Source organism: Zonotrichia albicollis, chromosome 7, assembly GCF_047830755.1.
Source record: "Zonotrichia albicollis isolate bZonAlb1 chromosome 7, bZonAlb1.hap1, whole genome shotgun sequence".
NCBI lineage: Eukaryota > Metazoa > Chordata > Aves > Passeriformes > Passerellidae > Zonotrichia > Zonotrichia albicollis.
Window position 1 is genome coordinate 26,095,849 of NC_133825.1, and position 25,261 is coordinate 26,121,109.

Consider the following 25,261-nt stretch of genomic DNA (forward strand, 5'->3'; position numbering starts at 1 on the left):
ATCAGGAATTTGGCTTTATAAAGGCACCCCCAGATGCTCAGCCAGCCTTTGCACCATGCCATGGAGCTGATGAAGAGCTTTCATTGCCTCATGTTGAAGTCAACTGCCCTGCAGAAAGGAAAAATCCAAATCAGACATCTCTGAGCATGCAGGTATGCTGCACAACTGGAATTCTAAACTTGGGGAATTCTCACCTTCGGGTGGTGAACAGACTCAAGCAAGAAAGCTGAGGAAGATTTCTCTTAATCCTTTAGTTTAAGCTGGATAGTGAGATGGTGAGCTGGATGAGACTGAGCAGCTTCTGCAATGAGTGCTCAGTCACTTGGCATCCTCCAACCCTGGCCCTGTGGGAATCCCAGTGAGGGTCTGACAAGCACCTTTGTGGTCCCCAAAATTAGTTGTATCTGAATCTCATGACAATATAGCCTAAAAAAATTTGGCCATGTCATGGCTCTACTGACTTTCCCTAAATCACAATGGCCCAGTAATTTTCCTGCTGTCTCCTATGTGTTTTCTTCCACACACATCCCATGTGCCAGGAGACCTTGGTCTTCTTGTGCTCCTTGAGTCAGGAGAGGCATTAGGAATTGCTGAACAGGTGGCTTCTGGTCACCACCTTTGAGTTACATGAAGGCTAAAACCCTGCTGACTCTGAAGTTTTCCCATGGGAAATGTAAGGAGGGTGGTTCTGTGCCACCCCAGCTGCACTGCTTGTGCCTTCTTAAGGGGTGAGGGTGGCCAAAGCACTGTGGGCTGAGCAGAGAGTCTGAATGGGGAGTTTTGGTGAGAGAAACTTACAGAAAGGGATCAAAATATGCACAAGTAGAAGGTTCATGGGTAAAGGAGTACTGGAAGAGCTTGTGGCTGCAAGTCACTTTAGATATGCAGCCAAGAACTGTAATTTTTGTTCTTGTAATAAGTCAGCAGGCTAACAGCAGTAGGAACCCATAGGCAGCAGTATTAACACACTCAGTGGGCAGTGATTATCAAACAGACAAAATGGCCCCTGCTTTCATTATACAGTTTCCTCTTTATGGCTGGCACTTGTTTAAAAGACAAATCAGACAGGGAAAGAATGCATTTTATTTTTTCATGCTGCTTTATCTAAGTTCACTAGCTACAAAGGCAGACACAAGTGATAGGGAAGCACATTCCAGAGAGCAGCAAGGGAAGCACTAAAACTGGCAGACAATAAGGTGATTCTTGTTACACTTCTTGTCATTCCAAGTGCCATCAGTGTACATCTCCACACATTCCTCCTCTCCTTTGCCAGAAGGTTCATTTGAATACCAGTTAGTATAGCTGAGCTGAGCACCATTCAGGAGCTGGAATCTTCCTGGAATAAGGGATTGTTTAATCCCTAGGTAGGCGTAGGTGTTAAAATATTTCACAAAGTACAGAATGGCATCATTCTCTCCAGGGCTCTTTGGAGTGGCAATAGAGCCTCCAGCCTCTTTACATTTTTCCACTGTACCATCAAAATCAGCTTTTTTTCCATTGGTAGCAAAGATTTTTCCTCCAGACTCTGTTATCATCTTGTTCAAGCGAAGGACTGCAAGAGGAGGGAGAAGCTGTTAAAAGTGTGCATTCTTGTGTGTTCATTTTGCTGTCAATTTTAACTCCTGCTACTTTGCTCCATAACTTTAGATTAAACCCTGGAAAGGGTAAAGGAAAGGAGAACTTGAAATCAAAGAAATTTGAAAATGGAGAAGGGGGAAAAGGGAAGAAACACACAGATGATGAAACAGGAGAATCAGAGGAAGAAGAATCAGAGGAAGAAGGGAAATGAGAAATCCTTTTTTTCCTAAAAAACATATGATTTTATTTGAGACTCTCTATAAGACTCTGAGGTAGTTTGCAGCATACCAATGTTCTGGAGTGAGAGGAATCTTAGATTTGATCTGGTCTTGATTCTCTTAGTAGGTTTTTAGTGTTCTCTTTTTCTGTTGAGGGCACAAGTTGTGCATGGAGCAGCTCTGCATAGGCAGGGATTTTAATATGCCACATCCCTGCCTTGCTTGCACTCATATTTCAGAGCTGTTACCCAGGTGTCTCCCACCAGTTATGAAAATCTAATTCCCACTCCCCTACCCCCATTTGAAAGTTTTCACTCTGATATACCAGTGAAGAAGATATAAAAAGCAATGCTATAAAACTGCAGAAAACTCTGCCTTCTTCCTAAGAAGCAATTTTTGCCCACCTGGTCTATCCCCACTAACCCAGGAGCAGCAGAAAGTAAAGGCAGATAGAATACCTCCTTCCAGTCTGGAAATCCGATATTCCAATTGATGGATGGGGTCCCCATGTTCATTGCCAGCCAGAGCTGTGAGATCTGTGAACAAAACCAGCTATTATGCACTTGGCTTTACAGTGTCAGTCGTGGCTTTCAAATAAAGCAGAGCTCATCATATGAAATTAATATGAACTTTTGAAATATTTGCTTGACAAGTTTTAGCTTACTGCTGTGTTTTAATCAGGTGATAGCTTCACACATTAATCTTTGTAAGGGTAGGGGATAAGTTCCTGGAAGTCACCTGCAGAGCATGGATGTTTATAGAAAACTGGAACTGGCAAACTGAGATAATTTTCTCTCTAAGGATTGAGTCAGGCCAGGCAAAACTCTGGCACTTGTGCAGTAGGTTTAGCTGATCTTTAACTGTGTCTGGGGACTGAATCCTGGATAGAATCCTTCTTCTAGGCTGGTAAAGCACTTGCTTCCAGCTACAACCTACGACTCAGCAACAAATTTCTTGTCTATGGAAAATTCTAAACTTTTCTCTGCGAGTTGAACCACTGCATCATTAAATAGAGATTTAAGCATCTTACTTCATATAAGGAAATTAATATTAAGTCCTGATTATTTTGTTTCAAGTAGATCACACAGCAGATTATGGTAGATAGCACTGAGTTTTCAAAGCATAAAAATAGAGCACAACAGATAAAAATGGAGATAACTTCACATACCTGGTATTTGTTGCTCTTCTGCACTGTTGCTCCTACCTCCAAAGAAGGGCTTGAAAGGGAATGATGGAAGAAATCCTGCAAGTTTACCTTGAACACACAATGGGAGCAGGAAAAAAGCTACTGCTAAGATTTTGTGCAGCTGTGGAGACAGCATCATTTAAAGCTGAAGGTAAACCAGACTGGTTTAGTCTCCAGGGTAGAGTCCTGCATTTGAATAAAAAAAAGAGAATGTTTTAGAATTTTTCTGAGCATGAAGTCTTACATATATTACACTTTTTCTGCAGTGACATGAATGTCATTCATGTAGTTGCAAAGTTATCTTATTTCAGACAATTAAGATATTTTCCCAAAAGACAGATTGCTAAGTCTATGAAAGTCTACAGTGCAAACACCCAAAACATCCCTTCAAAGCTCTTTCCTGTACATCAGATACAATTGTATGCCACTTTCCCCCATAAAATAGTTATAATTTCATTTTAAAGGAGAGCAATAGACACATGGCTGCTTTAGCAAGAGAATATTGAAGACAAAGTGGGACATGCTGTCTTTGTCAATTGGTTTAAGAGCAAAACAACTGCTAATACTTATTCTTCTATTTCAGCACCCATTTTTTAACATCTCTTCACCTCATGTGACGAAGTCTATAAAAAGAGGTGAAATTGTTAATAAAAATGTTGATACACACATTGAAATTTGAAAGTTTTGTGACCCAGTTTAATAGATTCAACATAGCTGAAACAGCAACCTATCTAAAGATATGCAACTTACCTAGCAGCTCCAGTGTGAATTAAGAAAGACCCATTCAATGGTCCAATTTATAGGGTATGTAACTTGAGATTCATCTTCTTATCTACAGAGAGCACAATGAATACATCATATGATATGAATTGGCATATAAATGGAAATTGAATGAAATTTAACTTGAATGATAGAGGGAATGTTTTCTTCAAGAGGCAAACATACTTAAAACATGAGGAAAGTATTTGAAGGTACTTTTGTAACTTGTAGAAACACTTTCACAAGTTTTAAAACACCAACCCTAGAACAGAACAAATTTCTCAATTCATATTTGAAATACCTAATGTTTCCACAGAGTGGGTGTGGAAATGTCACAGAAGATAAGCAATTACAAGTTCACCTGAAATACAATATGCACCAGGAACACCACCATCATTTTTGTTACAGACTGAGGACTTACCAGTGATAATGACCAAAGTCTCATAACTAAACAGAATCTCACAATTGTAGCAGCAAAGGCAGATGACAATTTGCTGCACATGTAGAGGAGACAGCTGGAGAGACACATGCTGAAATAACTTACAGAATGCTCCAGGGGAGGTTTATGTGTCGAAAGGAGCAGTTTTCTCCAGTGGAGCAAGAACCTCTCAGTGAAGGAAAAAGGTTGCTTTATGCCAGTCCTGTAAGAACAGAGGCCCAAGATGAGAAGCATCACTGAAATGGGGATGGCCTTGCCAAGTATTTTACAGCTGTTCTCAGCTCTGTGCAGTGGAGGCTTTGAGGAAAGGTGTTTGAGCCTGTGTTCCAGTTCAACCAAGTCAGATGTGGCCACATCATGCTTGTGGTGCCAGGCCAGCATCCTGGTGCTGCAGCAAGGCCAACAGCCAGGACAGCAGGGGAGTGAGGTGATTTGGGACTGGAAGGGGAATGTCAGCAGTGTCTGTATTATTCTAACCAATGCTACTGGGTCTGGGCTAGGCCAGATCACCCCCACAGACACCGTGCACCCTCACCTCAGCCTCTGATGTGTGCCTCAAGGCCTTTGTCCTTGGTGGTGTGCCCACAGATGCTGGATTAAATCCTGCTGCATTGTTTATTGAGTGCCCTTGAGTGCACTAGTCCTGTGAAAAACAAATAGGCAGTACCCAGCTGTGTGCACGCTGACAGAAGAGGGCTGTTTTAAATTTGCACAAGTTACCTTTGTTTCAAGCTTCTTGTCAAACTTCAAGTTTCTTAGCTTTTGAGTGTTTGATGTAATGCTTTCAACATTCTTCTGGCAGAGATTTTTTACTTTTTATTTTTGGGGAAAAAAGCCCCACCAAAATCAAACAGAGAACGTGAGACAAGGCAGTACCTGGGTTCTAGATGAGCCCTGGAAAAGGTCACTGGCAGAGCCTGGCCCTTTGCATCCATGGTGAGAACAACTTGAACATTTAACTGCACCTGGAAGAAACCACAAATTGGGCAAGTGTGAGATGAGGAGGAGGTTTGGCCTGCAGTTGTGGGTATCACATGATGACTCAGGGCCTGGGAAACCAGGAGGGGGACAAAAAGTTTCTTGTGATAGACTCCTGAGGGAAAACTGATGTAGATTGGATAAACTATAAACATTTCTTCTTGATTTTCATCAGCATATTAATAAGATGGTGCAAGTTAGATATTTAAATACACCTTCATTTCTAATATGCTTGTTTATGATTGCCTAATAGACTATTTTATATAACTACCATAGTTTGTAAACTACTCTCTGATCTTTCCTTGAACCACATATCACAGAGGTCTAGCAAGATTCAAGGACACAGATCTGATAAAGAACAAACTATTTTTGAGTATTGAGATAACTTTTCTTCAGTTTCCACGTCAATCAGTAAGAAGTTTCCTAGTTTCAGTGGCAGTGAAGCAAATGATGGATATTCTGAGTAGGTTTTGTTGTGCAGTGTATGTAGTAGGCAAAGGCAAAACCTGCTAAGGACAGAGCTTGGTCAAAGCTGCTTTCTTAGCTGCTCTGAGAAGCACAGGCAGAGTTGAATGGCTGTGTGCTCCTTCCATAAGCCTGTTTGTTACCCTTGCCTTGGTATACTCAGTCTCTTGAAAGTTAGGTTTTTTTCTTCCATAGTGCTATTCACAGGTAACCTTAAAAATTATTTTCTTATTCTCTGTTTGTATTTAAATGCCCGCAAGCCCGGCAATATTTTCTGTTTAAGTCGATTTTGTTCTGTTCTGCTGTTGTTTCCACCCTTGTCCTGTGTTTTCTGCATTTCAGAATAATTGTCAAAATGTCTCCAGCTACTCTCTTATGCCTGGGAATAGCAGGAAGAGCACAGAGCATGGGGAGACATGAGGTCCCATTTCTCAGAGGAGGGCTGAGGCTATTTTTGCTGAGCATTAAAAGCAATTCAGCAAGATGTAGACACTTGGGATAGCAGACTTCAACAGGCATTTTTAAAAATTAAATTTTAGAGCACGAAGTGTTCATTTTACCTGTGATCAGTGCACATGAATGCCATCTTGCCCTATGGGCTAAGGTGAAGGATCCAAGAGGAGGACTCAGGATGTCTCTGATGTGTCAGCTGGTGCAGCTTAGCTGAGAAAAACCACAGAAGCTGTAAAACAAGACTATATCTCATTTCTTTAACAGTTAAACAGTTCCCATTGCTTCAGCCTCCTCAAGGGTTAAGGTACCTTTTCCCGGCTGTGTTGTTCAGCTCCTGAACCACAAGGGCAGAGATGGGTGAAAGCTTCATTCCAGGTTTCACTTGGCATCAGCCAAGTTACAGGTTACAGCCCTTGAGGCAGATTCTGCCAAACCCTAACAGGGACTTCAAAAAAACATCCCAGTCCTCTTATAATTTTTTTTAAGGTGCTACTCTAATTTCCAAGAATCCTGTACCTATTGTGTTTTGGAATCAGCTGTGTTTGTGTAGCTGTTGGCTAACAGGATTTTATAAAATGTGCTTCAGCTTCCCATAATGAAAGATCACTTGCAACCTGATACTCTGAGCTACAGCTCACAATTTATACAAGATAAGGCAGCCCTGCCAGCCTGTGTCACATCCTGCCAGTTGGGTTCACAAGAGTTTGAACTGGAACTCGGTTTTCTCAAGAACCATGGGCCATGGGGTTTTTTTAATCAAATTTCTACAAAAATCAGAAAAACTTGTGTTTGCTGGAACCAATGGTCAGTTTCCTCACATGTGGTAGGGATTGATGGGGGCAGGTGTAAGGTTTTTGAATACTCAAAATTGATAACAGTACTTCTAAGCTGAAATAACTAATTACATTATACCATTATAAAAGAGGATATCACTCTAGACTAGAGAAAATTCTCTCTGAATTAAATATCCATAATTTTTCTTGCCTAAGTCTAAATGTTAAACATACCTTATTAACTATACTCAATTTCTTTCATGTGAGACAGGATCCACTTGCCTCAAAGGGGTTTGATTTTTTGCCATCTTTTTACTTGTACTAGGATCTTAATTCCTAAAAAACAGTTTCTATAGCATGTGGGGAGTAACTAATTTTCTGATTTAAAGATCTTACCTTTATGTTGCACTTCTGTAGCAAATTATTATAAATGAAGAAGAAAGGATTAACCTGGATTTTTCCTGGTCTGGTCATTATACATCAGGAATTATTATTGCACTTTTAAGGAAAGATTTTATAAAAAAATTTTTATATTACCATAGCAGAACACAGAAATTATGTATTTTGTGTCTTCATGCACCTAACCTCTCTGTCCATTAAAAAAAAAAAAAAAAACAAAAAAAACCCCTAAAAAGCAAAGACCAAACATAAATGGAGAATTCAGGTCTTTTACAAATAGCAGACTGAAATCCTGGTATTTCAAATAGCATTTGAAGGTATGAATTGATAGAGTTATACACCAAACACACACACAAAAAGCTATATCAAAATTTCAAAAATAACAATTTCTGGATACTTTTTCTTCTGTGGAACTGCAAAGAATAATCAAGCAACATTACAGATCAAGTGTGAACCATAAAGAGGAAAGCACTGCCTAGCAGTTCTCTGTCTGGATCTGAGGAGCTTTTATTTTTCAGCAGCATGTATGTGTTTAATTTGATTTTTTTTTCTCCTTTTTTCAATAATAATGGCTAAAGCAGAAAAGATTGGGCTTTTAGACCTAGCTTAGATACTTTGTTTATTGATGTAATAAATACTAGCTTGTGATTGGAAAATAAAATCTTATTTTTCTTATTGGATGAAAAACACTCTGCTGTTTTGAAGTCTAAATCTGTTTAGATATAGATGTTATGTGATGTTAAAACATTTGTAAAACATTTTTACTTATTAAGGGTCTTTACAAGAGATCTCTACAGTCATTTTGCAGCCCCAAATGTGGTAGAAATAAATTTTTCATTAACTAAAGGAATAGGATATCCCAAAACTAGTTGGAGATATATGTAAATGAATATGCTTTTTCAGTTCAGAGAGTAAAAGATGATGTTCGTAGGGATTTTTTGGGGGAAGGATTTGGTAACTTTTTGTGATGGGTAAACACTTTGCTCTAACAAAGAAACTGCACAGTTAGACTCAAAAACTGCTAATGAGGTTTGCTTATTAAAATACTAATGTTTAAGAGATAGCTTTAAGTAAATCTTCAACCGTTTCTGGCAGATTTAGTGTAGCTGGTCACATCTAAACCCAGGAAAATGAAAAGGTATAAATTTAGCCTTACCTTTTATCTCAATGTAACCACAGAGTTAGAGTTGTCATGGCTCTATTCCCTTCCTGTTTGAAACTTTTGGCTAAAATGGTACCATGGTCATAGGTCTCAAAACTCCTGCCTTGGAAAGCAGGTTTGGAAGCAGGGTCACACTTTGAAATCTATCCAGTGTGGTCCTGGGTGTACCTTTTCCATTTCAGAGTCCCAGCCTGCTCTTTTATCAGTGGAGTGCTGCATGAACCTTGGGAATGAATCATCCCTTGCCAAAATTTTGGCAGGGCTTGCAGTGAATGGGAATGGACCCTACCCCTCTTCCTCAGGGGAGCCTTGGGAACATCTGGGACTGCCCAGAGTCAGGCCCTGCTCCCAGGGGTTCCTGCACAGAGCCAAATGGGGGGGGGGGGGGGGTTATTGTGTTTCATGCATGAATTTTAAAGCTGATGCTTTCTTTTTTTCCCCTCTTAGGTAGTGTGTAAAGGAGGATGGATGAGCTCAGGCCTTCCTCACTGCAAGGTAAGAATGTGAGAATTTGCTGCTGTGGTAACTCTGCCCAGCTGCCCAAACAGAGTAGCAGGGAGAATATTCTGTGAAATTTTGCTTCTTGATCCTACCAGAGTCGAGTTGAAGTCTGTCTGTGCTGTTGCTTTGTATATAACATCAGCAGAGATGTTTGTGTTTGAAATGACTGAACTTCCACTCTTAGCTGCCTTCCCAAAATATGATCTGCTTTGGGAAAAGACAGGTGGGCTTCCAACACTGCAGTCCCATGGTATTCTGAGGGAATATGCTGTTTAGCAACAAAATGCTGTCTTTGGCATTTTATACACTCTATCGAATTGAATTGAGTGCAATGTTTATCTTTTTGTTTCATAAAGAGTAGCCTCTGAAACTAGAAAAATTATTTGCAACTAGTATTGTTGATTTTTTCATGAAACAAAAGGTTGATGCTAATGAATCAGTGAGTGGTTCCATGTGACATAGGCTCTGTGATCAAAAGTGATGTCCAAAACCTGAGACCATAATTGCTCCAGTGAAGTCAATGTCTGTGCATCTCTTTTGAGGCAGAAACTATTAAGTACTTCAAAATGCTTCCAACTATGACACCACAGGCAATTTTAACTTCAGCATTTCCAATTTCCCAAGTCAAACCTTGGAATTTTCCTCTAATCTTCACAAAGGTATGGAGACAATCTGCCATGAGACTTCATTTGAAGTCTGAGTTATTCCCAACCCTCCAAAAGGGAGAAACACATCAGGCATGTCAGTTCAGGCACATTTTAATCATGTTAATCACCTAGAAATTTTGGCATTTTCCTAAGGATAAAAAATATCACAATATGATTCATCTTATATTTTAGGATACAGAGAAATTGCAGGAATTTAATCAACCTGAAACACAGATACTCCATTTTCTCCATTCTCTGAGGTGGCTGAAAGGCCATTCTCTAAAATTCACAGATTGTGAGACGGTACATATTGCATTTTTTGTCATTCCAGGTGCCATCAGTGTACATCTCCACACATTTCTCTGTCCCTTTGCCATTGGGCTCATGCTGGTGCCAGTTGCTATAACTCAGAGGCATGCCATTTAAATACTTAACCTGACCTGAGGTCTCCCCCTTTCTAATGCCCAGGTAAGCATATTGGTTATACTGCTTCACAATGTCCATAATAGCTTTATTCTCCTCCTCATTCTTGGGGGCTGCAAGAGTTCCTCCAACCTCTTCACAGGATTGTAGTGCAGATACAAAGTCAGCTTTCTTCCCATTGCTAGCAAGTATTTTCTCTCCTACTTTTCTTATTTTCCCATTCAAAGCAAGTGCTGAAACGTGAAAAGAGTTAGCTTTGTAAATTCTCTATGGCATACTGATGTCAAAGCAAAAAAAAAAGAAATCAAGAGATGAAAACTAAAAGTGCTAAAAGGAACAGAGAGAAAAATTGAGCTAAGGAAGAGAAATAAAGATCTTTAATTTTACTCATTCACCAACTGTTCACTAAATATATTTTTGTGCTTATGACCATTTGTCCTTGTCTCCAAGACGAGGATGTCTCACCAACATCTGCTAAATATCAGGCCTGTTATACTCTCTATACTTTCTAAAGATGATCAGTGGTACTTTCTAAAGATGATCAGGGTGCTTCAGATTTGTGCAAAGGAAACAGTAAAATGATAATTGTTTTCTGAATCCCTTTCAGTACAAAACAATTTACCACCTTTAACAATCTGGTCGTTGACAGATAAAAGTGGTACAAGACTGAGTTTCCATGAATCCATGTGGAAAGTGCAACATCAGGTAGTTGGAATATTTTTAAAAATAAACCAAATTTGAATAAATGTGCATTATGATTGCCAAGAGGAATCTGCTTCTCACCAGGGAAATAAGAACCCTGACTTCCCCTGCTTTGAGTGAGAAAATGGAGTTTTGGGGTGTAGCACCTATTCCAAATGCAATTTCTTTCCTGCAAGTCGTGGTTCTGTGACTAACTTCGCCTATTGCACTTAAAATTGATTGTGAGCTGAAAAAGTAACAAGGGGAAGAATTACCAGCCTCAAGTTGGAAAAGTCGGTGCTTCAAATTTGCTAAAGCAAATTTGCTGGCCAGAGAATCAGGCAGACCTATACAGATAAAAACAAAAGTTAAACAGTTATACTAGGCTGTGCTGCTAGGAACAATCCCCTGGATAACAGCAATTACTTTCCAGAACTAACTTGCAAATGCATTTTTTAACATCAGCAAGAGTAAAATAAATATTTTCATAGTATTTTTTCACATTGTTATTAATATATATTAAAGCAAACTAACAAAAACCTCCAATCCTCTGAAATGATGGTAATTCTCCTCTGCAGAAAAGAAACTGGAGCTCTACAGGTTGAAGCCTTTTGTTAGTTTACCTGTGAAACTGACTTTGCCAAAGACAGGTTTCATTGGTAATGGCAGGCATGAGGAACACTCTGAGGAGGAAACAGTTTCTATGGCACCGTGTGACTTTCTTTTTCAAGTGCTGGGTTTTTATCTTGCTTTAATGGGAGCCATAAACAGTGGTAGTGGAAGGTTTCTGAATAGTGTAAAATACATCCTGTACTGCTTGCTAAAGATGGGAACCCACTGCAAAGGTAGATTCTTTTTTTCCTACCATTCTCCACAGGTAACGAGGGTCCTATGTGTAGAATAAAGTCACTAATGTACTCTCATGATCACAATCCACAATTCACAGCTAAAATAAACAGCAATGGAGAAGCACAAAACATTGCTGCATCCCCAGCAACACTGCAGCTCCTACTGCACTGCACAATCCATTAAAATCCCCCCATATCTGACCTAATGCAGAGAGAATGGGAATAATTCTAATAGTGCTTTAGCCTTGCCAGCAGACCTGGAGAAAACATTTCTACATATATATAAAATATTTATATGTTAGAGTGTTGATAACTGGTTCAATTCCTCTCTTCCCCCAGAAGAGAGAGGAGACCCATTTTTTAGAAAAAAATAAACTGCCATTTCCTCCATTCTCTTTTCCTTCCTGTGATTAACACATCTACTTCTTTGAGAGCACGTGTCCTTCTGTGTTATCTGTTCATGTAGCCTTTGTGAGGTGGATCTCTTGCAAAAGAGGAAGTTTGCTTACCTTTCAGACCATTCCTTCCAGGGATACCAGGCAGCCCAGAAATTTCTGGGCATTTACTCGATGCATGGCAAGTCACTAACAAAGCAGCCAGTGCTATGAGGGTGTAGGATGAGTAAGACAACATGATTTCTCAGGCCAGCTGTAAAAAAAACCATCACACATTTGTCAGGTAATTCTGTAAGAAATTGTAGACATTGGTTTATACAGCTGCACACTCTCCCCCCCCCATCATCCCTTCTTGAAATTTACATTATTTCCTTGTTTAAATAAAGTTTATATTTCAGATGTAAAAGATTTATTTTGCAACCATTGTGTAGTTTATACACAAAAGTCTTTCTAGACTGATAAACTTGGAGTAGTGAAGATAAATTAGCCCTTTCCCTGTCGCTGACTATTTGTTGGATTAATCCTTGAGAAATGATAAGCTCAGAGGCAACTGATCACACTTAAGCCATTAGCTGTCTGCAAGGACTGTAATCACCCGATGATGCATAGGATATTAACCTGAAAGGCAGATCTGTCACAGTGGGACTGGTCATGTTTGGGAGCTCGTTACAGCACAACACTATCTAAGCACATTTATTTGGCATAAACTGATACTGTTTTACACATGGGCAAAACTTCACAGCTCAATTGACATTCCTATCCTGTTTTGAACAAAATTCCACAAGCTTGAAAATGTCAGTTAATCTTGTAGAAAATAAACTTTTGCTGGTTGGCAAAAGGCTTATTCATCTTATTTTATCCCCACAGATAAAACAACAACTAGGGTTATAATCTGAGTGCTGAGCTATCATGACTAAAAAGCATTTTTAAACCGTACCTTGTGGGTTGTTTACAGCAGAGTGGGTGCGCTGTGCAGCTGTGAAACCTGAAGGACTGTAAGATACTATGGCATAGAAATATACAGTTATTGACATCTTTCAGTTAAACTAACAGGAGATATAAAGAAAGGTTCAAGATGCCAGAATGTGTATCTGTGTCCAATGGGGTGATGCTCATGGGTTGACTCATACAAAACAAATAATATCCATTACTTCACTTTTTTAATTGGCACAAATCAAAGAGGATCCTGTACCTGCTCTCTCTTAAAAACTTCCATCTTTTAAAAAAAATCAGCATTTACACATACTAGGTTCTACGTCTAGCTCCACTTAAAATTTAAAATAAAAGCTTGGTTGGCTTGAATGCAGTAAGATTATTAACATCTAGGTTCATCAAGCTATAACAAGGTATTTCCTATTATATTTCAAATTATATATGCCAAGCAGAATAAAAATATCATCTAGTGTAATTTATTAAGTGAGGTAAGCTTTTAAAAGAAAAAGCATTGTTTAGATCTTCCATATTGACTCTGTTATAGAAGACTTTTGAGGTTCTTTTTAATCTGCATCAACAGCAACTGGTTTTTCTAGGGGAATGTCTCATCAACATCAATCTGATGCAACATACCCTTTGATTTACAAATATTCAATTTTGTCATAAATTTGCAGCATATAGGATCTGTTTAACTAGCAGCAGTATGGTCAAGAATGTGCACTTTAAACAATGTAAAATCAAATCCCCCTGAGAGCAGATGTGCAGTATTAAAGGTGCTGTTGAGTTTGGTTTGTTGAATTTGGAGCATCTCGAGTTGTTTGCCCTTTACTGAAGGCCAGCAGAGCCCTCTGGAAACACTGGCCAGTGACTCAGAGAGAGCAGGTTATTAAAGACCCTAGCAGAAACCTACCTTAGGTGATGGGAATACTTACATCCTTGAGATAAGGAAATGCAATTACAACATGTACCCTTTGCCTGGTGATGATCATTCAGGGAATTACATTTGAATGGACTACTGCATCCAGCTCATAATTGGATTATGATGCAGAGTCAGACCCCTGATCAGTTATATAGCAAAACTGAAAAAACACAGCCCTTCAGTTTTAATCCAGTTTTAATGACCTTCATCAGTCATTACTATCTAGTGTCCTTCAGGCACCTCCTTATCTACCAAAATTGCTAGTATAAGCAAAGCAAAAAAATTACTAATAAAGGGAAATTTAATTTTAGAATGTACATATGACCACAGCAATCAAAAGGAACAGGTTTGCCTTCTAGCTGAAATTCTTTGTGATTTATTAAAAGGAAATTCAACTTACCCTTCTGCTTCAAAATGAAATGAAAAATCAGTTCACACCAACTCCCTTTATATAGTGTGGTGTTTGTTAAATGATATGGCTGAAGTGGATACTGGGGCCACGAATGAGCTTTTTCAGTTTTGCTCATATATTTGTTATGCAAATACTGAGGCCAGTTTTAAGGGCTGAGAAATTTCTTTTTTTTTTAACAAAATAAAGCCAAAGCTGTAGAAAATACAACCCAGAACTAACAGATAACCCCAGATTTGTAGACACAAAAGATATAAAACCGTAAAGTAACTTTCAGCAATTTTAGGCCATATTTTAAAATTTTTTGTTGTTTTATAAAAGCAAAAAATGGCAGATGGCCACCAGCGGCTCTTGTGAAAGGAAAGATACTATTGTGATTAATCTTAGGGAAGCCTGGTACCTTCCAGATAGTCTGACCCAGTAATCAGAATTCTAAACTTTCCTCCTTCTCTGTATCTGATGTATTTATCTTACCTTAATGTAATTTTCTAGCTATGTGCTAGAATGCTCATTCTGGTCTCTCTTGCACAAGACAGCTCCTCCTCTCTTGGTCAGAGATGGATCTTGGAAAAAATCCATATACATGCACAGAATTCTCAAATGGATTAAAAAAAAAAAAAAAAAAAAAGAAACCAGAGCTTTTGCTCCTGCGGTTTCCCAGAAATAAATATTGGGATTTTGTAACTCCCTCTGGTTCTGATGCATTCTACTCTAAAATGATTGATCCTAGATGGGGTTTGTTTTATAAACCCCAGCAAGACAACACATCAATGTCTCACCTGAGAGACAGAAATACCTCAGCTTCACAGATTTTCTGTTTTGTCAGTTTATACCATGGTCTCTATTTTTCATTTGCATTTCACTGGAACTATTTAAGTTTTGTCATCACCCCTAATAATAGTGTTATTCTTTCTGAATGATTCCAGCAGGATTCACAGCTGCAATCTAACATATTTAGGCTCCCTGTCCAGCAATTAGAGATGTTTAATATCAACTGGCCGACCTAGCCAAGATAAAATATCAAAGCAGAAGATGCATTTAGGATTCCCCTTAGACATAGTGCAGGCACTTAAATACAATTCCATTCACAACTGAGAGCCTTGTCCTGCAGTTAAACCGCCCACCATGGCCTGTTCTCCACCTCAAAACCCCCCCCAAACAGCAAACTGAGGATGTAGCAGGTTTCCTTCTTGGCAAATGATCAGTTCATACTCACAGATGTATGCTCCAGACAATCTATCTTCAAAGTCCTTCCTCTACCAGATGGGCAGCAGAGCTCTTAATGCACATTAGTCCTTTTGCAGCACCAATGGAAACCATTTCTCTCTGTAGTCCACATGAGGTAGATGTAAAAAACTGGTGTTGAGTGGATAAAATGTGGGTTAGACAGTACCCAACAGATAAGATATTTTTTCCAATTGCTGTTGCAGTTTGGAAATAGCACAGATACCAGACAATTGACCACAAAGACACAGGCAGTTCTGTTCCTGGATGGCAGCAGACTTCTGGGGTACATAGGAAATTTCTTCAATTCCAGAATAAGATGAGACTTAATGGATCCCTGTTTGGAGAAGCAATATTGTAAATATTGCTAGATGCCCAATTTATTGGGAATGTTACCAGAATAAAATCTCAACAGATCTAATTTCTAGGCAACTCTGCAACATTCGTAAGGGCTGGTTTTTCTGCTGCATCACTGCATATACCTGCAGCTCTAATACATGAACATGATAAGTCTCTGGAGATTTGTACTGTTTCTTCCACCTAACACAGTGTATATTATAAGAAAATTAAAGAATTGAAATCATTAAACAGGGAGATCAGTAAAGATCCATCAGCTTATCTCCATCTATTATGAAAGTGTGGCATGAGCAAAACATGGCCTATGATCTAGGAAAGCCTTATCAATTCTTATCTTTTGGTAAAACTTTTGAAGAAAGATACATTTGAGAACAGTTGTTCTCCCATGAGTCAGATCATACTTACACAAATGAATCTGATAAGAAATCTAAAACATAATCCAATGTGAGAGATTACTTAGTCATTAGATTTACTTTCCTTAGTTATGCAGCAGAGAATGAGGGAAAACAAAGATACTCAACAAGGAAGAAAGTAAGCAAATATTTTTTCTGCAACCTAACATTCCTGTAGAATAGCTGGGATGGGAATTCTGAAATTTGCAGGTAAACCTGTGTGGTAATGGCTGAAGGCCTTTAGCTGGGAAACATCCACAAAACTCAGCCAGGGAATTTTAATGGTTTCAGAGGACCCCAGGTGCTGCAGGCCTCCTTCTAGCATTAGGAAGAACCATAAGAATAATAAATATGATGTTCTGCCAGTGGATCAAAACCAAACCCTGCTCAACTCTCAGCAAAGGAGAACTTGGGGGGAAAATGGAGTCTGATTTATCAAGATGTCATCTGGCCAAAAAGAAAGTTGCTTCTTTCTACAGAAAGTTGCTTCTTTCTATAACAGCTCTGCATGCTACCCTCAAAAAACTAATTGCCAAGGAAGTTTCAGAACCAGAACTAATTTTATACAGCTTTCAAGCCTCTCAATTTCAGAACACAAGGTAAACTCCTCATTTTGCTGTTTTGAAGTGTGCTGATCACTAACTGATTATGATAACTTAGCATACCCTGATCTGTGTAAAGCTATGTTGTGCTCTTTCACATAAAATAGTGATGCACAGCCTTGCTAGTTTATACTAGCAGTTCGTGAGACAATAATTTAAAGTGTGTCACTGTGCTGCAAGTTCCTGATATTGACTCTCTGAGCGAGTCCTGGTACAGCATCTGTGTGGTAAGCAGGTGTGGTCAATTCTCCATGTTTACCTCCTCTAAAACAATAGTCATTTTCATATTTGTATTCTAGCATTTCCACTCTAATTTATTTGCTGAGCTTTAAATCATACAGAGTTAAGTGTCTATAGTTAGCTTTAAAAGGGCTCATTGGCATCAGCTCAAGACTTCATCAGAAATACAGGGCACTAAGCATATGTCACCTCTTATGTCATGAAACAACCCAGTAGGTGAAGTGTTACCTCCTCCCCTCCTGCAATTCAATTTTATTGACACAAAACCAAACAAAAATATGGGAAGTTCAACAGTCCCCGCCTTTGGAAAATAAGAAGAACTGATAAAATAATTTGTATGCTAATTCACAGTGCACTGATGCAGAAATGGGAGCAAAAAAATGTAGACAGTGAGGCACTTAACCACACTGTTAATACTGAAATAAAACTCTTCTCTGTGTGCCCTGGACCTTAACTTGAGGTAAACACATTATAGGAAGAAGGTAATTGCTGATGAGACCTGTTTATATTTATGAAAAATCATGGCATCAGAGAAATGCTGTTATTTTGGGGAAACACTGTTATTTTGGGGAGTGGATCCCAGGGAGATTTCTATGTTTAAGTGTACACAGGTAGATGTAGAAGAAGAAGGAATACTGAATATATATGATGAGTTTCCAAGCAGAGATGGCGGGCAGAGCATGGAGCACTGGATTTTAAAGGGCTGGCTTCACCAGACTGAACTGAACCTTAACCCTAACCCAAATACCTTTCCATCTATCTATTTTCTATTCTAGGAAAAACAATTCAAACTTTGCTATCAAGAAAGGAGGTGACCAGATTTCCATTTTTTTTTTAAAAGTCATGGTTCTCTCCTGCCAAAGAACTTTCAAGTTAAACCTATGTTAACAGAAATACCTGGCCTTTGCTTTCAGATTACATTAGATTCCTTCTCTCTCATATACTTCAAATAATTGATTTAAACTACAGATATCAAAGTGGTCTCTTGAGTTTTGTGAAAATGGTAGGCAAGTTGCTAGATTAAAGTAATTTTGACTGAACTATTATTTCTATGCCTTGAATTAAAAAAGGAGAAAATAAACCCGAGCACATTAAAACAAAGGCATCAAGCAGCTCTTACTTTGACAATAACAGATTTTTAGACACAGCCTTCTTCCTTCCTTTGGGCAGGCCACGTGCTCTTCCCTTCTCCCTTCCCATATTCTTTATCCAGGTTTAGTAAAAATTTGGACCATACTATAATCAGCTTCTTCTTTTCCTTTCACAAACAGAAACCAGAAATATTTCACTCTAAATTCAAAACATAGTAACGTTTTCAAGAATGTTTATTGCCTGTTTCAGAGCTAGAATAACTAATGTTTAGAGAGATGGTATTCTTAAGATCATTGAGGAATCCTGTTTGGTTTTTTTTCCCCTCAGATCATCACTTCACCTTTTATCCTGTAAGACAACTGTACTGTCCTGTATTACCAACTCTATTCCTCCTTTGATCTCCTGCAGCAAGCAGCCCCCTTACAGGAATACTGCATAACAGCATGAGGCATGACTCCTAATCTTTGTTCAACAGCACAAGGAAATTACTCACTGCAATGTCACTTAGGTGTGTCACAGCGGAGTAAACATTGCCCTCTTTCACTGGGAACAGTGCAAGGAGTAATGCTGGAGGTGTGCTGCCACTTTGTGTTCCCATAGAGATGGGAACACCACTTACCTCCCATCAAAAGGGGTAATAGGAAGCAATTTATGCTTGAACAGCCTCTGGCCAGCATTGCCTTGGAAACATGTGCTTGCAATTCATATCTTGCCCTTATGAATAGCCACCTGGCTCTTGTTGTCAATTTAAAATAATCTAGCCTGCTGATGGGAAAAAAATTCTGCCAGGCTCTTATTATGTTGTTATTGCTGGGAAATGGCTGTGTAATGTCTCACTGATAAGTGTTAGAACATATGTAACCAAAAGCACTGTCAAAGTTTTATTTGCAATAGAAATTCAAAGTCCTTGGGAGAAACTTGTTGGAAACACGTGGCAGAAAATACAGAGTAGCAAAGGAAAATAATAAACTCACCAAGAGGCTGTTAAGGTCTGATGATCACAGTGAAATGAAGCTGCATTGTATTTTACTGAAGGGACACAACCATTAATGAATTCTCAGCAAACATCACCTATTGTGGTTTTTATTGCTGTTATGAGCTGAAAATTAAGATAACAGGTATTACAGAATTCCATTTCCCAGAGATTTTTCCAGGACAGTGAACGCAAAGTTGAAAGAAAGCAACCTTTGATTGATACATCTCAGCTGATTTGAAGCTAGTTAAGGTGCAGTTTTTGCAGAGGCTTTGGTGCAGAAATATTCTTGGAAGGTTTCTGCAAGGGTAAACAAGAAAAGCTCTATTTAAAGCCCCTTGAAGTTCAGCTAATGGATAAAAACAAGGAACAGATGAAGACTCAAAGAAATAGAAATAAAACAAACGGGAATGAACAGAGTTCTACATCCTCAGATTCTCTCTCAAGAGAGGGGAAGATCTTGAATGTTGCTTGAGGCCAAAATGATTCAAAGTGAAAACGTTTAGTAGGTTATTAAAACACAGCAGACTTAACTTGAATGACAAATCAAAGAGAATGTTTAATAACTCTGAGAAATGTAATAACCAGAATGTCAACTACTTAACTAATAAAATATCATTTTGTTATTCCATGGGGGTCACCCCTTACAGCCTTTAAGCAGCTTTATATAGTAGTTTTGAAGATTAAACAATTTTTTTGTTAGTAAGACAAAAGAAACTCGATACAATTATTAAAAATCATTTCAGCTACCTATTCTAGTATAAAATATACCTTTTATAGTATAATGAAAGTATTGTATTTATTTATAAATTTGTTTTGGCACTCTTACTTGGATTTGAGGACTCATTCTAGGCAGACAGGAACATGCTTGTTTCCCAGGAGTGGGAATCTACACAAGAGCTCCTCAAACATTCTCATTTTTCAAGTAGTCTCAGTTTGTCTGCCGTACCAGAACACCTCAGGGACCCAAGCTAGAAACCAGTTTTCCCCAGCCCTGTGCACAGCCCAGCCTGCTGGGTACAGCAGAGTGCCTCTTGCTCAGGCTCAGCCATTGCCATTGCTCCTGTGGGCAGTCCCCTGAAACTGGAGTGATTTTAAGTATTAACTTATAAAATTTAGTTTTCAAAACCTTGAGAACTGTGCTCCTGCTTTGGTACCAGTGTCACCATGCCAGTAGTACATTGCATTTCTCTAGAATCTATTTTCCTACACAAATGGGACCCAACTGTTTAATAATTGCTATCTTTTATGGGTTTTTTACCTTTCCTGAGGAACATACTTTGTTATTGTTACAGAGATAAATAATGTAAACTATAATATTTTCAACAACTCACAGTTTGCTAGAATAAATATCAAATTCAGAACTATTTTGAGAATATTTGACAAAAATAAACATTAGGACTGCATCATTCAAAACCACTGGAGAACTCCCAGTAACTTGAGACAAAGAATAATACACAATTTTTAGTGAAGTGATATAAATAATAATATGTATCTCTTAAATCTAATATACTTAAGTATATCTAATATATACTTAAGGACTGCAGATACATTCGAACTATTTCTTAAATAACTTTTTAAACTGCTAATATATGAGAAACTGAAAACTTTTCTTGTCATCCAGTCCTGCCATATTGTTGCCAACACTTAATCCCCACTTATTAAAAATATAGGTTTTGCTTTAAGATAGTATTTAAAATATGGAATTATAAAGAAACAGGAATAGAAATATTTTCACTTTGTTTTGGAAAAGTGTAGAACTTTTCCATTGAAAGGCTTTTAACTTCTTTTCACCATTAGTCATGAAACCTAGAAATGCACTTCACTCATGAAAATGACAGATGAGATTCTTCAGAGGGAGGCAATTGCAGCTTGAAGCTAAAGACCATGTAGTAGAAAATAACAGCCCATAGAGAACACTCAGAGGCTTCAAGATAATATTTGCTCCACTAGTTTTTGATGCATAAATAAAAGATCTACTTAACAGGCTTAGGAAGTCCCATAAATACATCCCTTTTTCCATTTTAGCTGCAGCTCTAGAATAAAAGGTAAAAGGATTTAGATAGTACATAATTCCAGTCTTTAGTTTCTGTGAATATATATGGTTGTTTAGGAAGGGTGGAGAGGGTATAAGGGGATAGAGAAGTTAATAGCTTGTGATCTGTAGGCAATGTAGTGCTGGTCAAGCCACTTCTGCATGGGACAACGTCACAGGGGTGTCATTGGGCACATAAAGTGCAAGACAGGAGATAAACAAGAGAGTAACTAATGCAGACAATATGATTCTGCTGAAGGAGTTTCAGGATTTCCAGCTAAATCTGGTGAAACTCTGTGTCTGTTCATCTCAGCTAAAGAAACTTGCATGGTTTAACTTCTCTTACATCAAAAGAAAACTTTGAATTATAAATGTGCTTGATATAATTGTTGGGGCAGGATGGAAATTTGCACAGAACTTTTTTTTTCTACACAGCTGAAGCACAAGGGAAAGGTGGCCAAGTGTTGTGGCACAGCTGTGCAGGTGGGAAGAAAGGGAAAAAATTCTGTTCAGGATCCTCCCAGGTAAGCCCAGAAAGCCTGATGAGGAAAGGAAACAGTGAAGTTCAGGCTGCTGCCCTACTGAGCAGGAGCAGGGGTGTTTGCATGAAGCCCAACACTGCAATCTCAGGCTCTGAAATTAGACACCTAAACAGGAGTCGACCACTGCTCTCAGATTCTGTGTATTTAGTCCAGCTGCTTGAAAATTTATCTGAATTTAAACACCCTGGAAGAGGATGCCAGCCAGTTGCACACAGTAGAGTCTTCCTCCCACTGCAAATATGCCAGAAGTTTCTTTGCAGGATAAGCACAGAAGCTCAGCTCAGAAGGACAGACTGTGCCACCAGCTGAAGCCATAAACAAAGCAGAGCTCACAGAAAGCCAGGAAAGAGCTCTTACAAGTGTCTGCCCTGAAGCACTGATCTAAACAGCTCAACTGATGTCTGGATCTTCATTGGGGTCACAGGCCATAAAAAGAGATTTTAACTGCAGGTGCCTCAGGACAAAGTCATTTGTGCTAGAGACAGCACAGTATCCAGTGATGCTGCTGCTGGTGAGAGGCTTAGCAGAGCTTAAAAGAGACACAAGGCTGTGCCTGGCTTTCCAGGCAATCTTGCATTATTTATTCCCCTGAGCATTTTTGGCCAAACTGCAACCCAGGAATCGTTTTTCACTCCTTAGCTCTCCAGGTGCTAAGCAACAGAGCAGCGCAATTTGGCAGTGCTCAAGTCACAGGCCCTGCATAAAGCTTCTCCTCTGCATGTTTAACTGAAGAGTTTGATGCCTTCACAACAGGAAACCAGCCACAGCAAAGAACACACCTCTCCTATGCTCTAATTGTGCATTAGCCACCTGCTCCCCAATATTTATGTGTTATAAGTAAAAAGTAAAGCAGTAAGTATGAGCTGCTACTGATTGAATGGCTTCCTGTTTGCATCTTGTAGCTTCCACTAAAAATTGCCACTTGAAAACCAAAGAGAATGAAAAGAGCCTTTCAATGATTGTGTTTTTTCACATGTGACAGGATAGCTCCTCTTGAGTATGTACTTAACCTGAAATTGTGTTTTAGAAAGATAAACCCAGCAGCTGATTAACAAATGCTGCTTTCATCCTGCATTACTTATAAGCTCTGTGGAGGTCATATTAGCACTATATGAGTTGGTTCTAATCAGGGATATAACAGCAAATACAGATTAGTTTATAATTAATGCAAAATTAAGTGGTCATCAGGAAGGCTGATTTCAGCCTTCTAGAAGAAAATAGACCACAATTTCAAACTCTTTCTTTTTAGCACCTACTGAAGAAAGGTGTTCCTCAAGGAAGAAAAGGTGTCCCTGACATAAATGATGAAAAAGGTCAGAACTTAGGGCACATCTGATAACACCTTGCTGAATTTTAAAATTTCAAGTAATATGACTTAGTAAGAGCTCATTTTCTATTTCTAAGTGTGGCTCCTACCCTGTGGACTTTTGTCCAGCTGAGATCAGCGTGCATGATGGCCTTGCAGGCTGTCAGATTGCAGCATCACTGTTCTGCTCCTCTGGACACTGCCTCAGGACAGGAAAGCTGACCAGGTAAGCCCAGACTGACAGATCCACACTTGCACAGCTGCTTTTCCAGCAGAGATGGATTTTCACCACTGTAATAAAGAGCAGTTTGGTTTTCTCAAAAGAAAGGGAAGCTGGCAGCTTCCCTTCTGCACAGGAGGTGTTAGAGCTGGGGGAGCATTTCCCTTGAGATGGTTACACCAGGGTGAGCCAACAGGACAGGAAATACTGGAAATGAGAAGTGACACCAGAAGGAACCTAAAGCTCAAGGACTGGGAGTTTATTCCAAGAAGTGCAGCTCAGATGTTCTATAGACCCAATCCTTGCTGGGGCCAAATATGCCTTTCCTGTACACAGCCTGGTTTAAAAGTTAATTATCTGATAACTCTGGGCCATAGGAAACTGAGCATGCAATAGGAATGTTTTCCCATTCTGCTTTTGGGAACTTCCAGTGTGTTTAGCATAAGAGACCTTTTGCACTTACCTGCAAACCAGTTTTTGGTTTGTACAGATGCCATTTGAATGAAGCACAGTCCTCTCTGAAAATAAATATTAACTTAAGGTTACAAGAAGCTTCATAAATTTCTCAACTCTAATGGAGATTTGCTGGGAAAAATAATGTAAAAATCAGTCTAAATCACACTTAAGAGGTGAACTCTTGAGAACGTGGCTGATAGGGCAGCAGGAATAATATTTCTAAAAAAGCCCCCACAAAACGGTTGAGAGAAAGCAACCATTCATATCTACAAAGTACTACTCCAGTTTTTTGAGTGTTTTTTTGTTTTTTTTTTTTCAAATCAGTGGTTTAGTCATTGCAACCTACTGGCTGATGCACTGGGAGAAAAATCTATCGCTACTCTTAGTTGAGCTCCAGATGAAATGGTCTCAAAACAGTTCACAGTGGTTTTTGGAGACAGTCTCAAAATAGACTTACATAATCATTCCAAATGAATGCATTGGAGACTGAACAATTTCTGATCCCTAAACCCAAATACATCTTTTAAATATTGCACCATTTCCCATGTTTTTAGGTAATAACTATTGATTAAAAATTCCCAGGCAAAATTTTAAACAGTCTGTTTTTCATAGCTGCAGGACACCAATTAATGCAGAAAAGGAATGCAGTGCACTTAAGAACTGCAAAGATACTTTGCCAGTAATGACAAGGAAGGCATGAAGCAGATCAGCGGATAAATCACACTCTGGAAAATTCATATCCTTTACCAATTTCAGTAATTGCTTTTTTGCTGTACCTGTATAACCTAGTGCAGAGAAAATAAATGTCATTACTTATAAAGGTAGACAGGGAATTAGGCAATGAAAATAACAGCTATAAAACAGATGAGCTGGGCATCAATTGCTCCTCTGTACAGACATATTTCTATGTTCCCATGGGTCCATAACTTGCCAGGGCAGCCACAATCCTTCTCTCCATAGAGGCACTTAGCTTAGTCCTGAACTAAGTGGAAGACAAATTGAAAATCTGCTCCTCCATGGTTAAACACTTTCAGCCTCCAATGGAAACACTTTTCTTAATTGTCAAACTTGTAGTACTTGTACTTGTAGTACTTGTACTTGTAGGGCTTTGTTATCATGATATCCACCCATTCCTAGGGAATACAGTCCATAATTTTGTAGTTCACCTGAGGTGAAAGAAGCTCCCATCAAGAAAATCATAAAAGCTTATAGGATCACTTCCCTCACATTAAGGACCTATCACGTAAACAGGGCCTTTTCCCTTTTTTTTCTGCATGAGCTAAATTCCACTTGGAGAACATTTCAGTAGCAGGCTTTTGGATTGAATTTAAGACAGAAAAAATCTGCTTTCCACTGCATCTAAATTTTGATTTATATCTCCTGTACTTCAGCTGATGCCTATAGATTGCCAGAACACATCATTTTATTCTCTTTTCATGATTTTGTACTGCGCACAAAGCAGCTTGCCTGGCTGGTTTACTGTTTTATTCCTCTTTGTAGTTACAGCACAATTCATTTTCCAATCACATGGGAAGGGCTGCATGAAAATAGCTGAAACTTCAAAACAGAAATTATTTCCATGTCAGTAGCTGCTGCAGTGGACTTCTGTAGTCAGAGGATAAATACCACTCTAGGCTCTAAGTGATCATTATCAGT

At 38.9% G+C, this 25,261-nt stretch overlaps 2 protein-coding genes across 3 annotated transcripts in view; both read right to left on the reverse strand.

The window, feature by feature from the left end:
* Positions 1-643: 643 nt before the first annotated feature.
* On the reverse strand, positions 644-7,456 carry LOC102068678 (pulmonary surfactant-associated protein A). 2 transcript variants are annotated; one of them, XM_074544729.1, is made up of 5 exons: positions 6,184-7,456; positions 3,733-5,145; positions 2,965-3,168; positions 2,255-2,332; positions 644-1,552 (listed from the first exon to the last, which is right to left on the reverse strand). In XM_074544729.1, exons 3-5 carry the CDS (start codon positions 3,119-3,121, stop codon positions 1,176-1,178), a joined length of 612 nt encoding a protein of 203 aa, XP_074400830.1. In that variant the 5' UTR covers positions 3,122-3,168; positions 3,733-5,145; positions 6,184-7,456; the 3' UTR covers positions 644-1,175. The 2 variants fall into 2 exon arrangements, with proteins under 2 accessions (XP_074400830.1, XP_074400831.1); XM_074544730.1 differs by having other exon boundaries at positions 3,733-4,382; positions 4,716-7,456.
* Positions 7,457-7,971: 515 nt separating this feature from the next.
* Positions 7,972-25,261, reverse strand: part of LOC102072931 (uncharacterized) — a 65,086-nt gene continuing 47,796 nt past the window's right edge. The window contains exons 13-18 of the mRNA XM_074544189.1: positions 23,613-23,667; positions 23,095-23,220; positions 12,843-12,908; positions 12,020-12,148; positions 10,938-11,009; positions 7,972-10,214 (exon numbers count right to left, since the gene is read on the reverse strand). Of these exons, the coding sequence (XP_074400290.1) occupies positions 9,838-10,214; positions 10,938-11,009; positions 12,020-12,148; positions 12,843-12,908; positions 23,095-23,220; positions 23,613-23,667 (825 nt within the window). The 3' untranslated portion in view covers positions 7,972-9,837. The remainder of the gene's footprint in view (positions 10,215-10,937; positions 11,010-12,019; positions 12,149-12,842; positions 12,909-23,094; positions 23,221-23,612; positions 23,668-25,261) is intronic.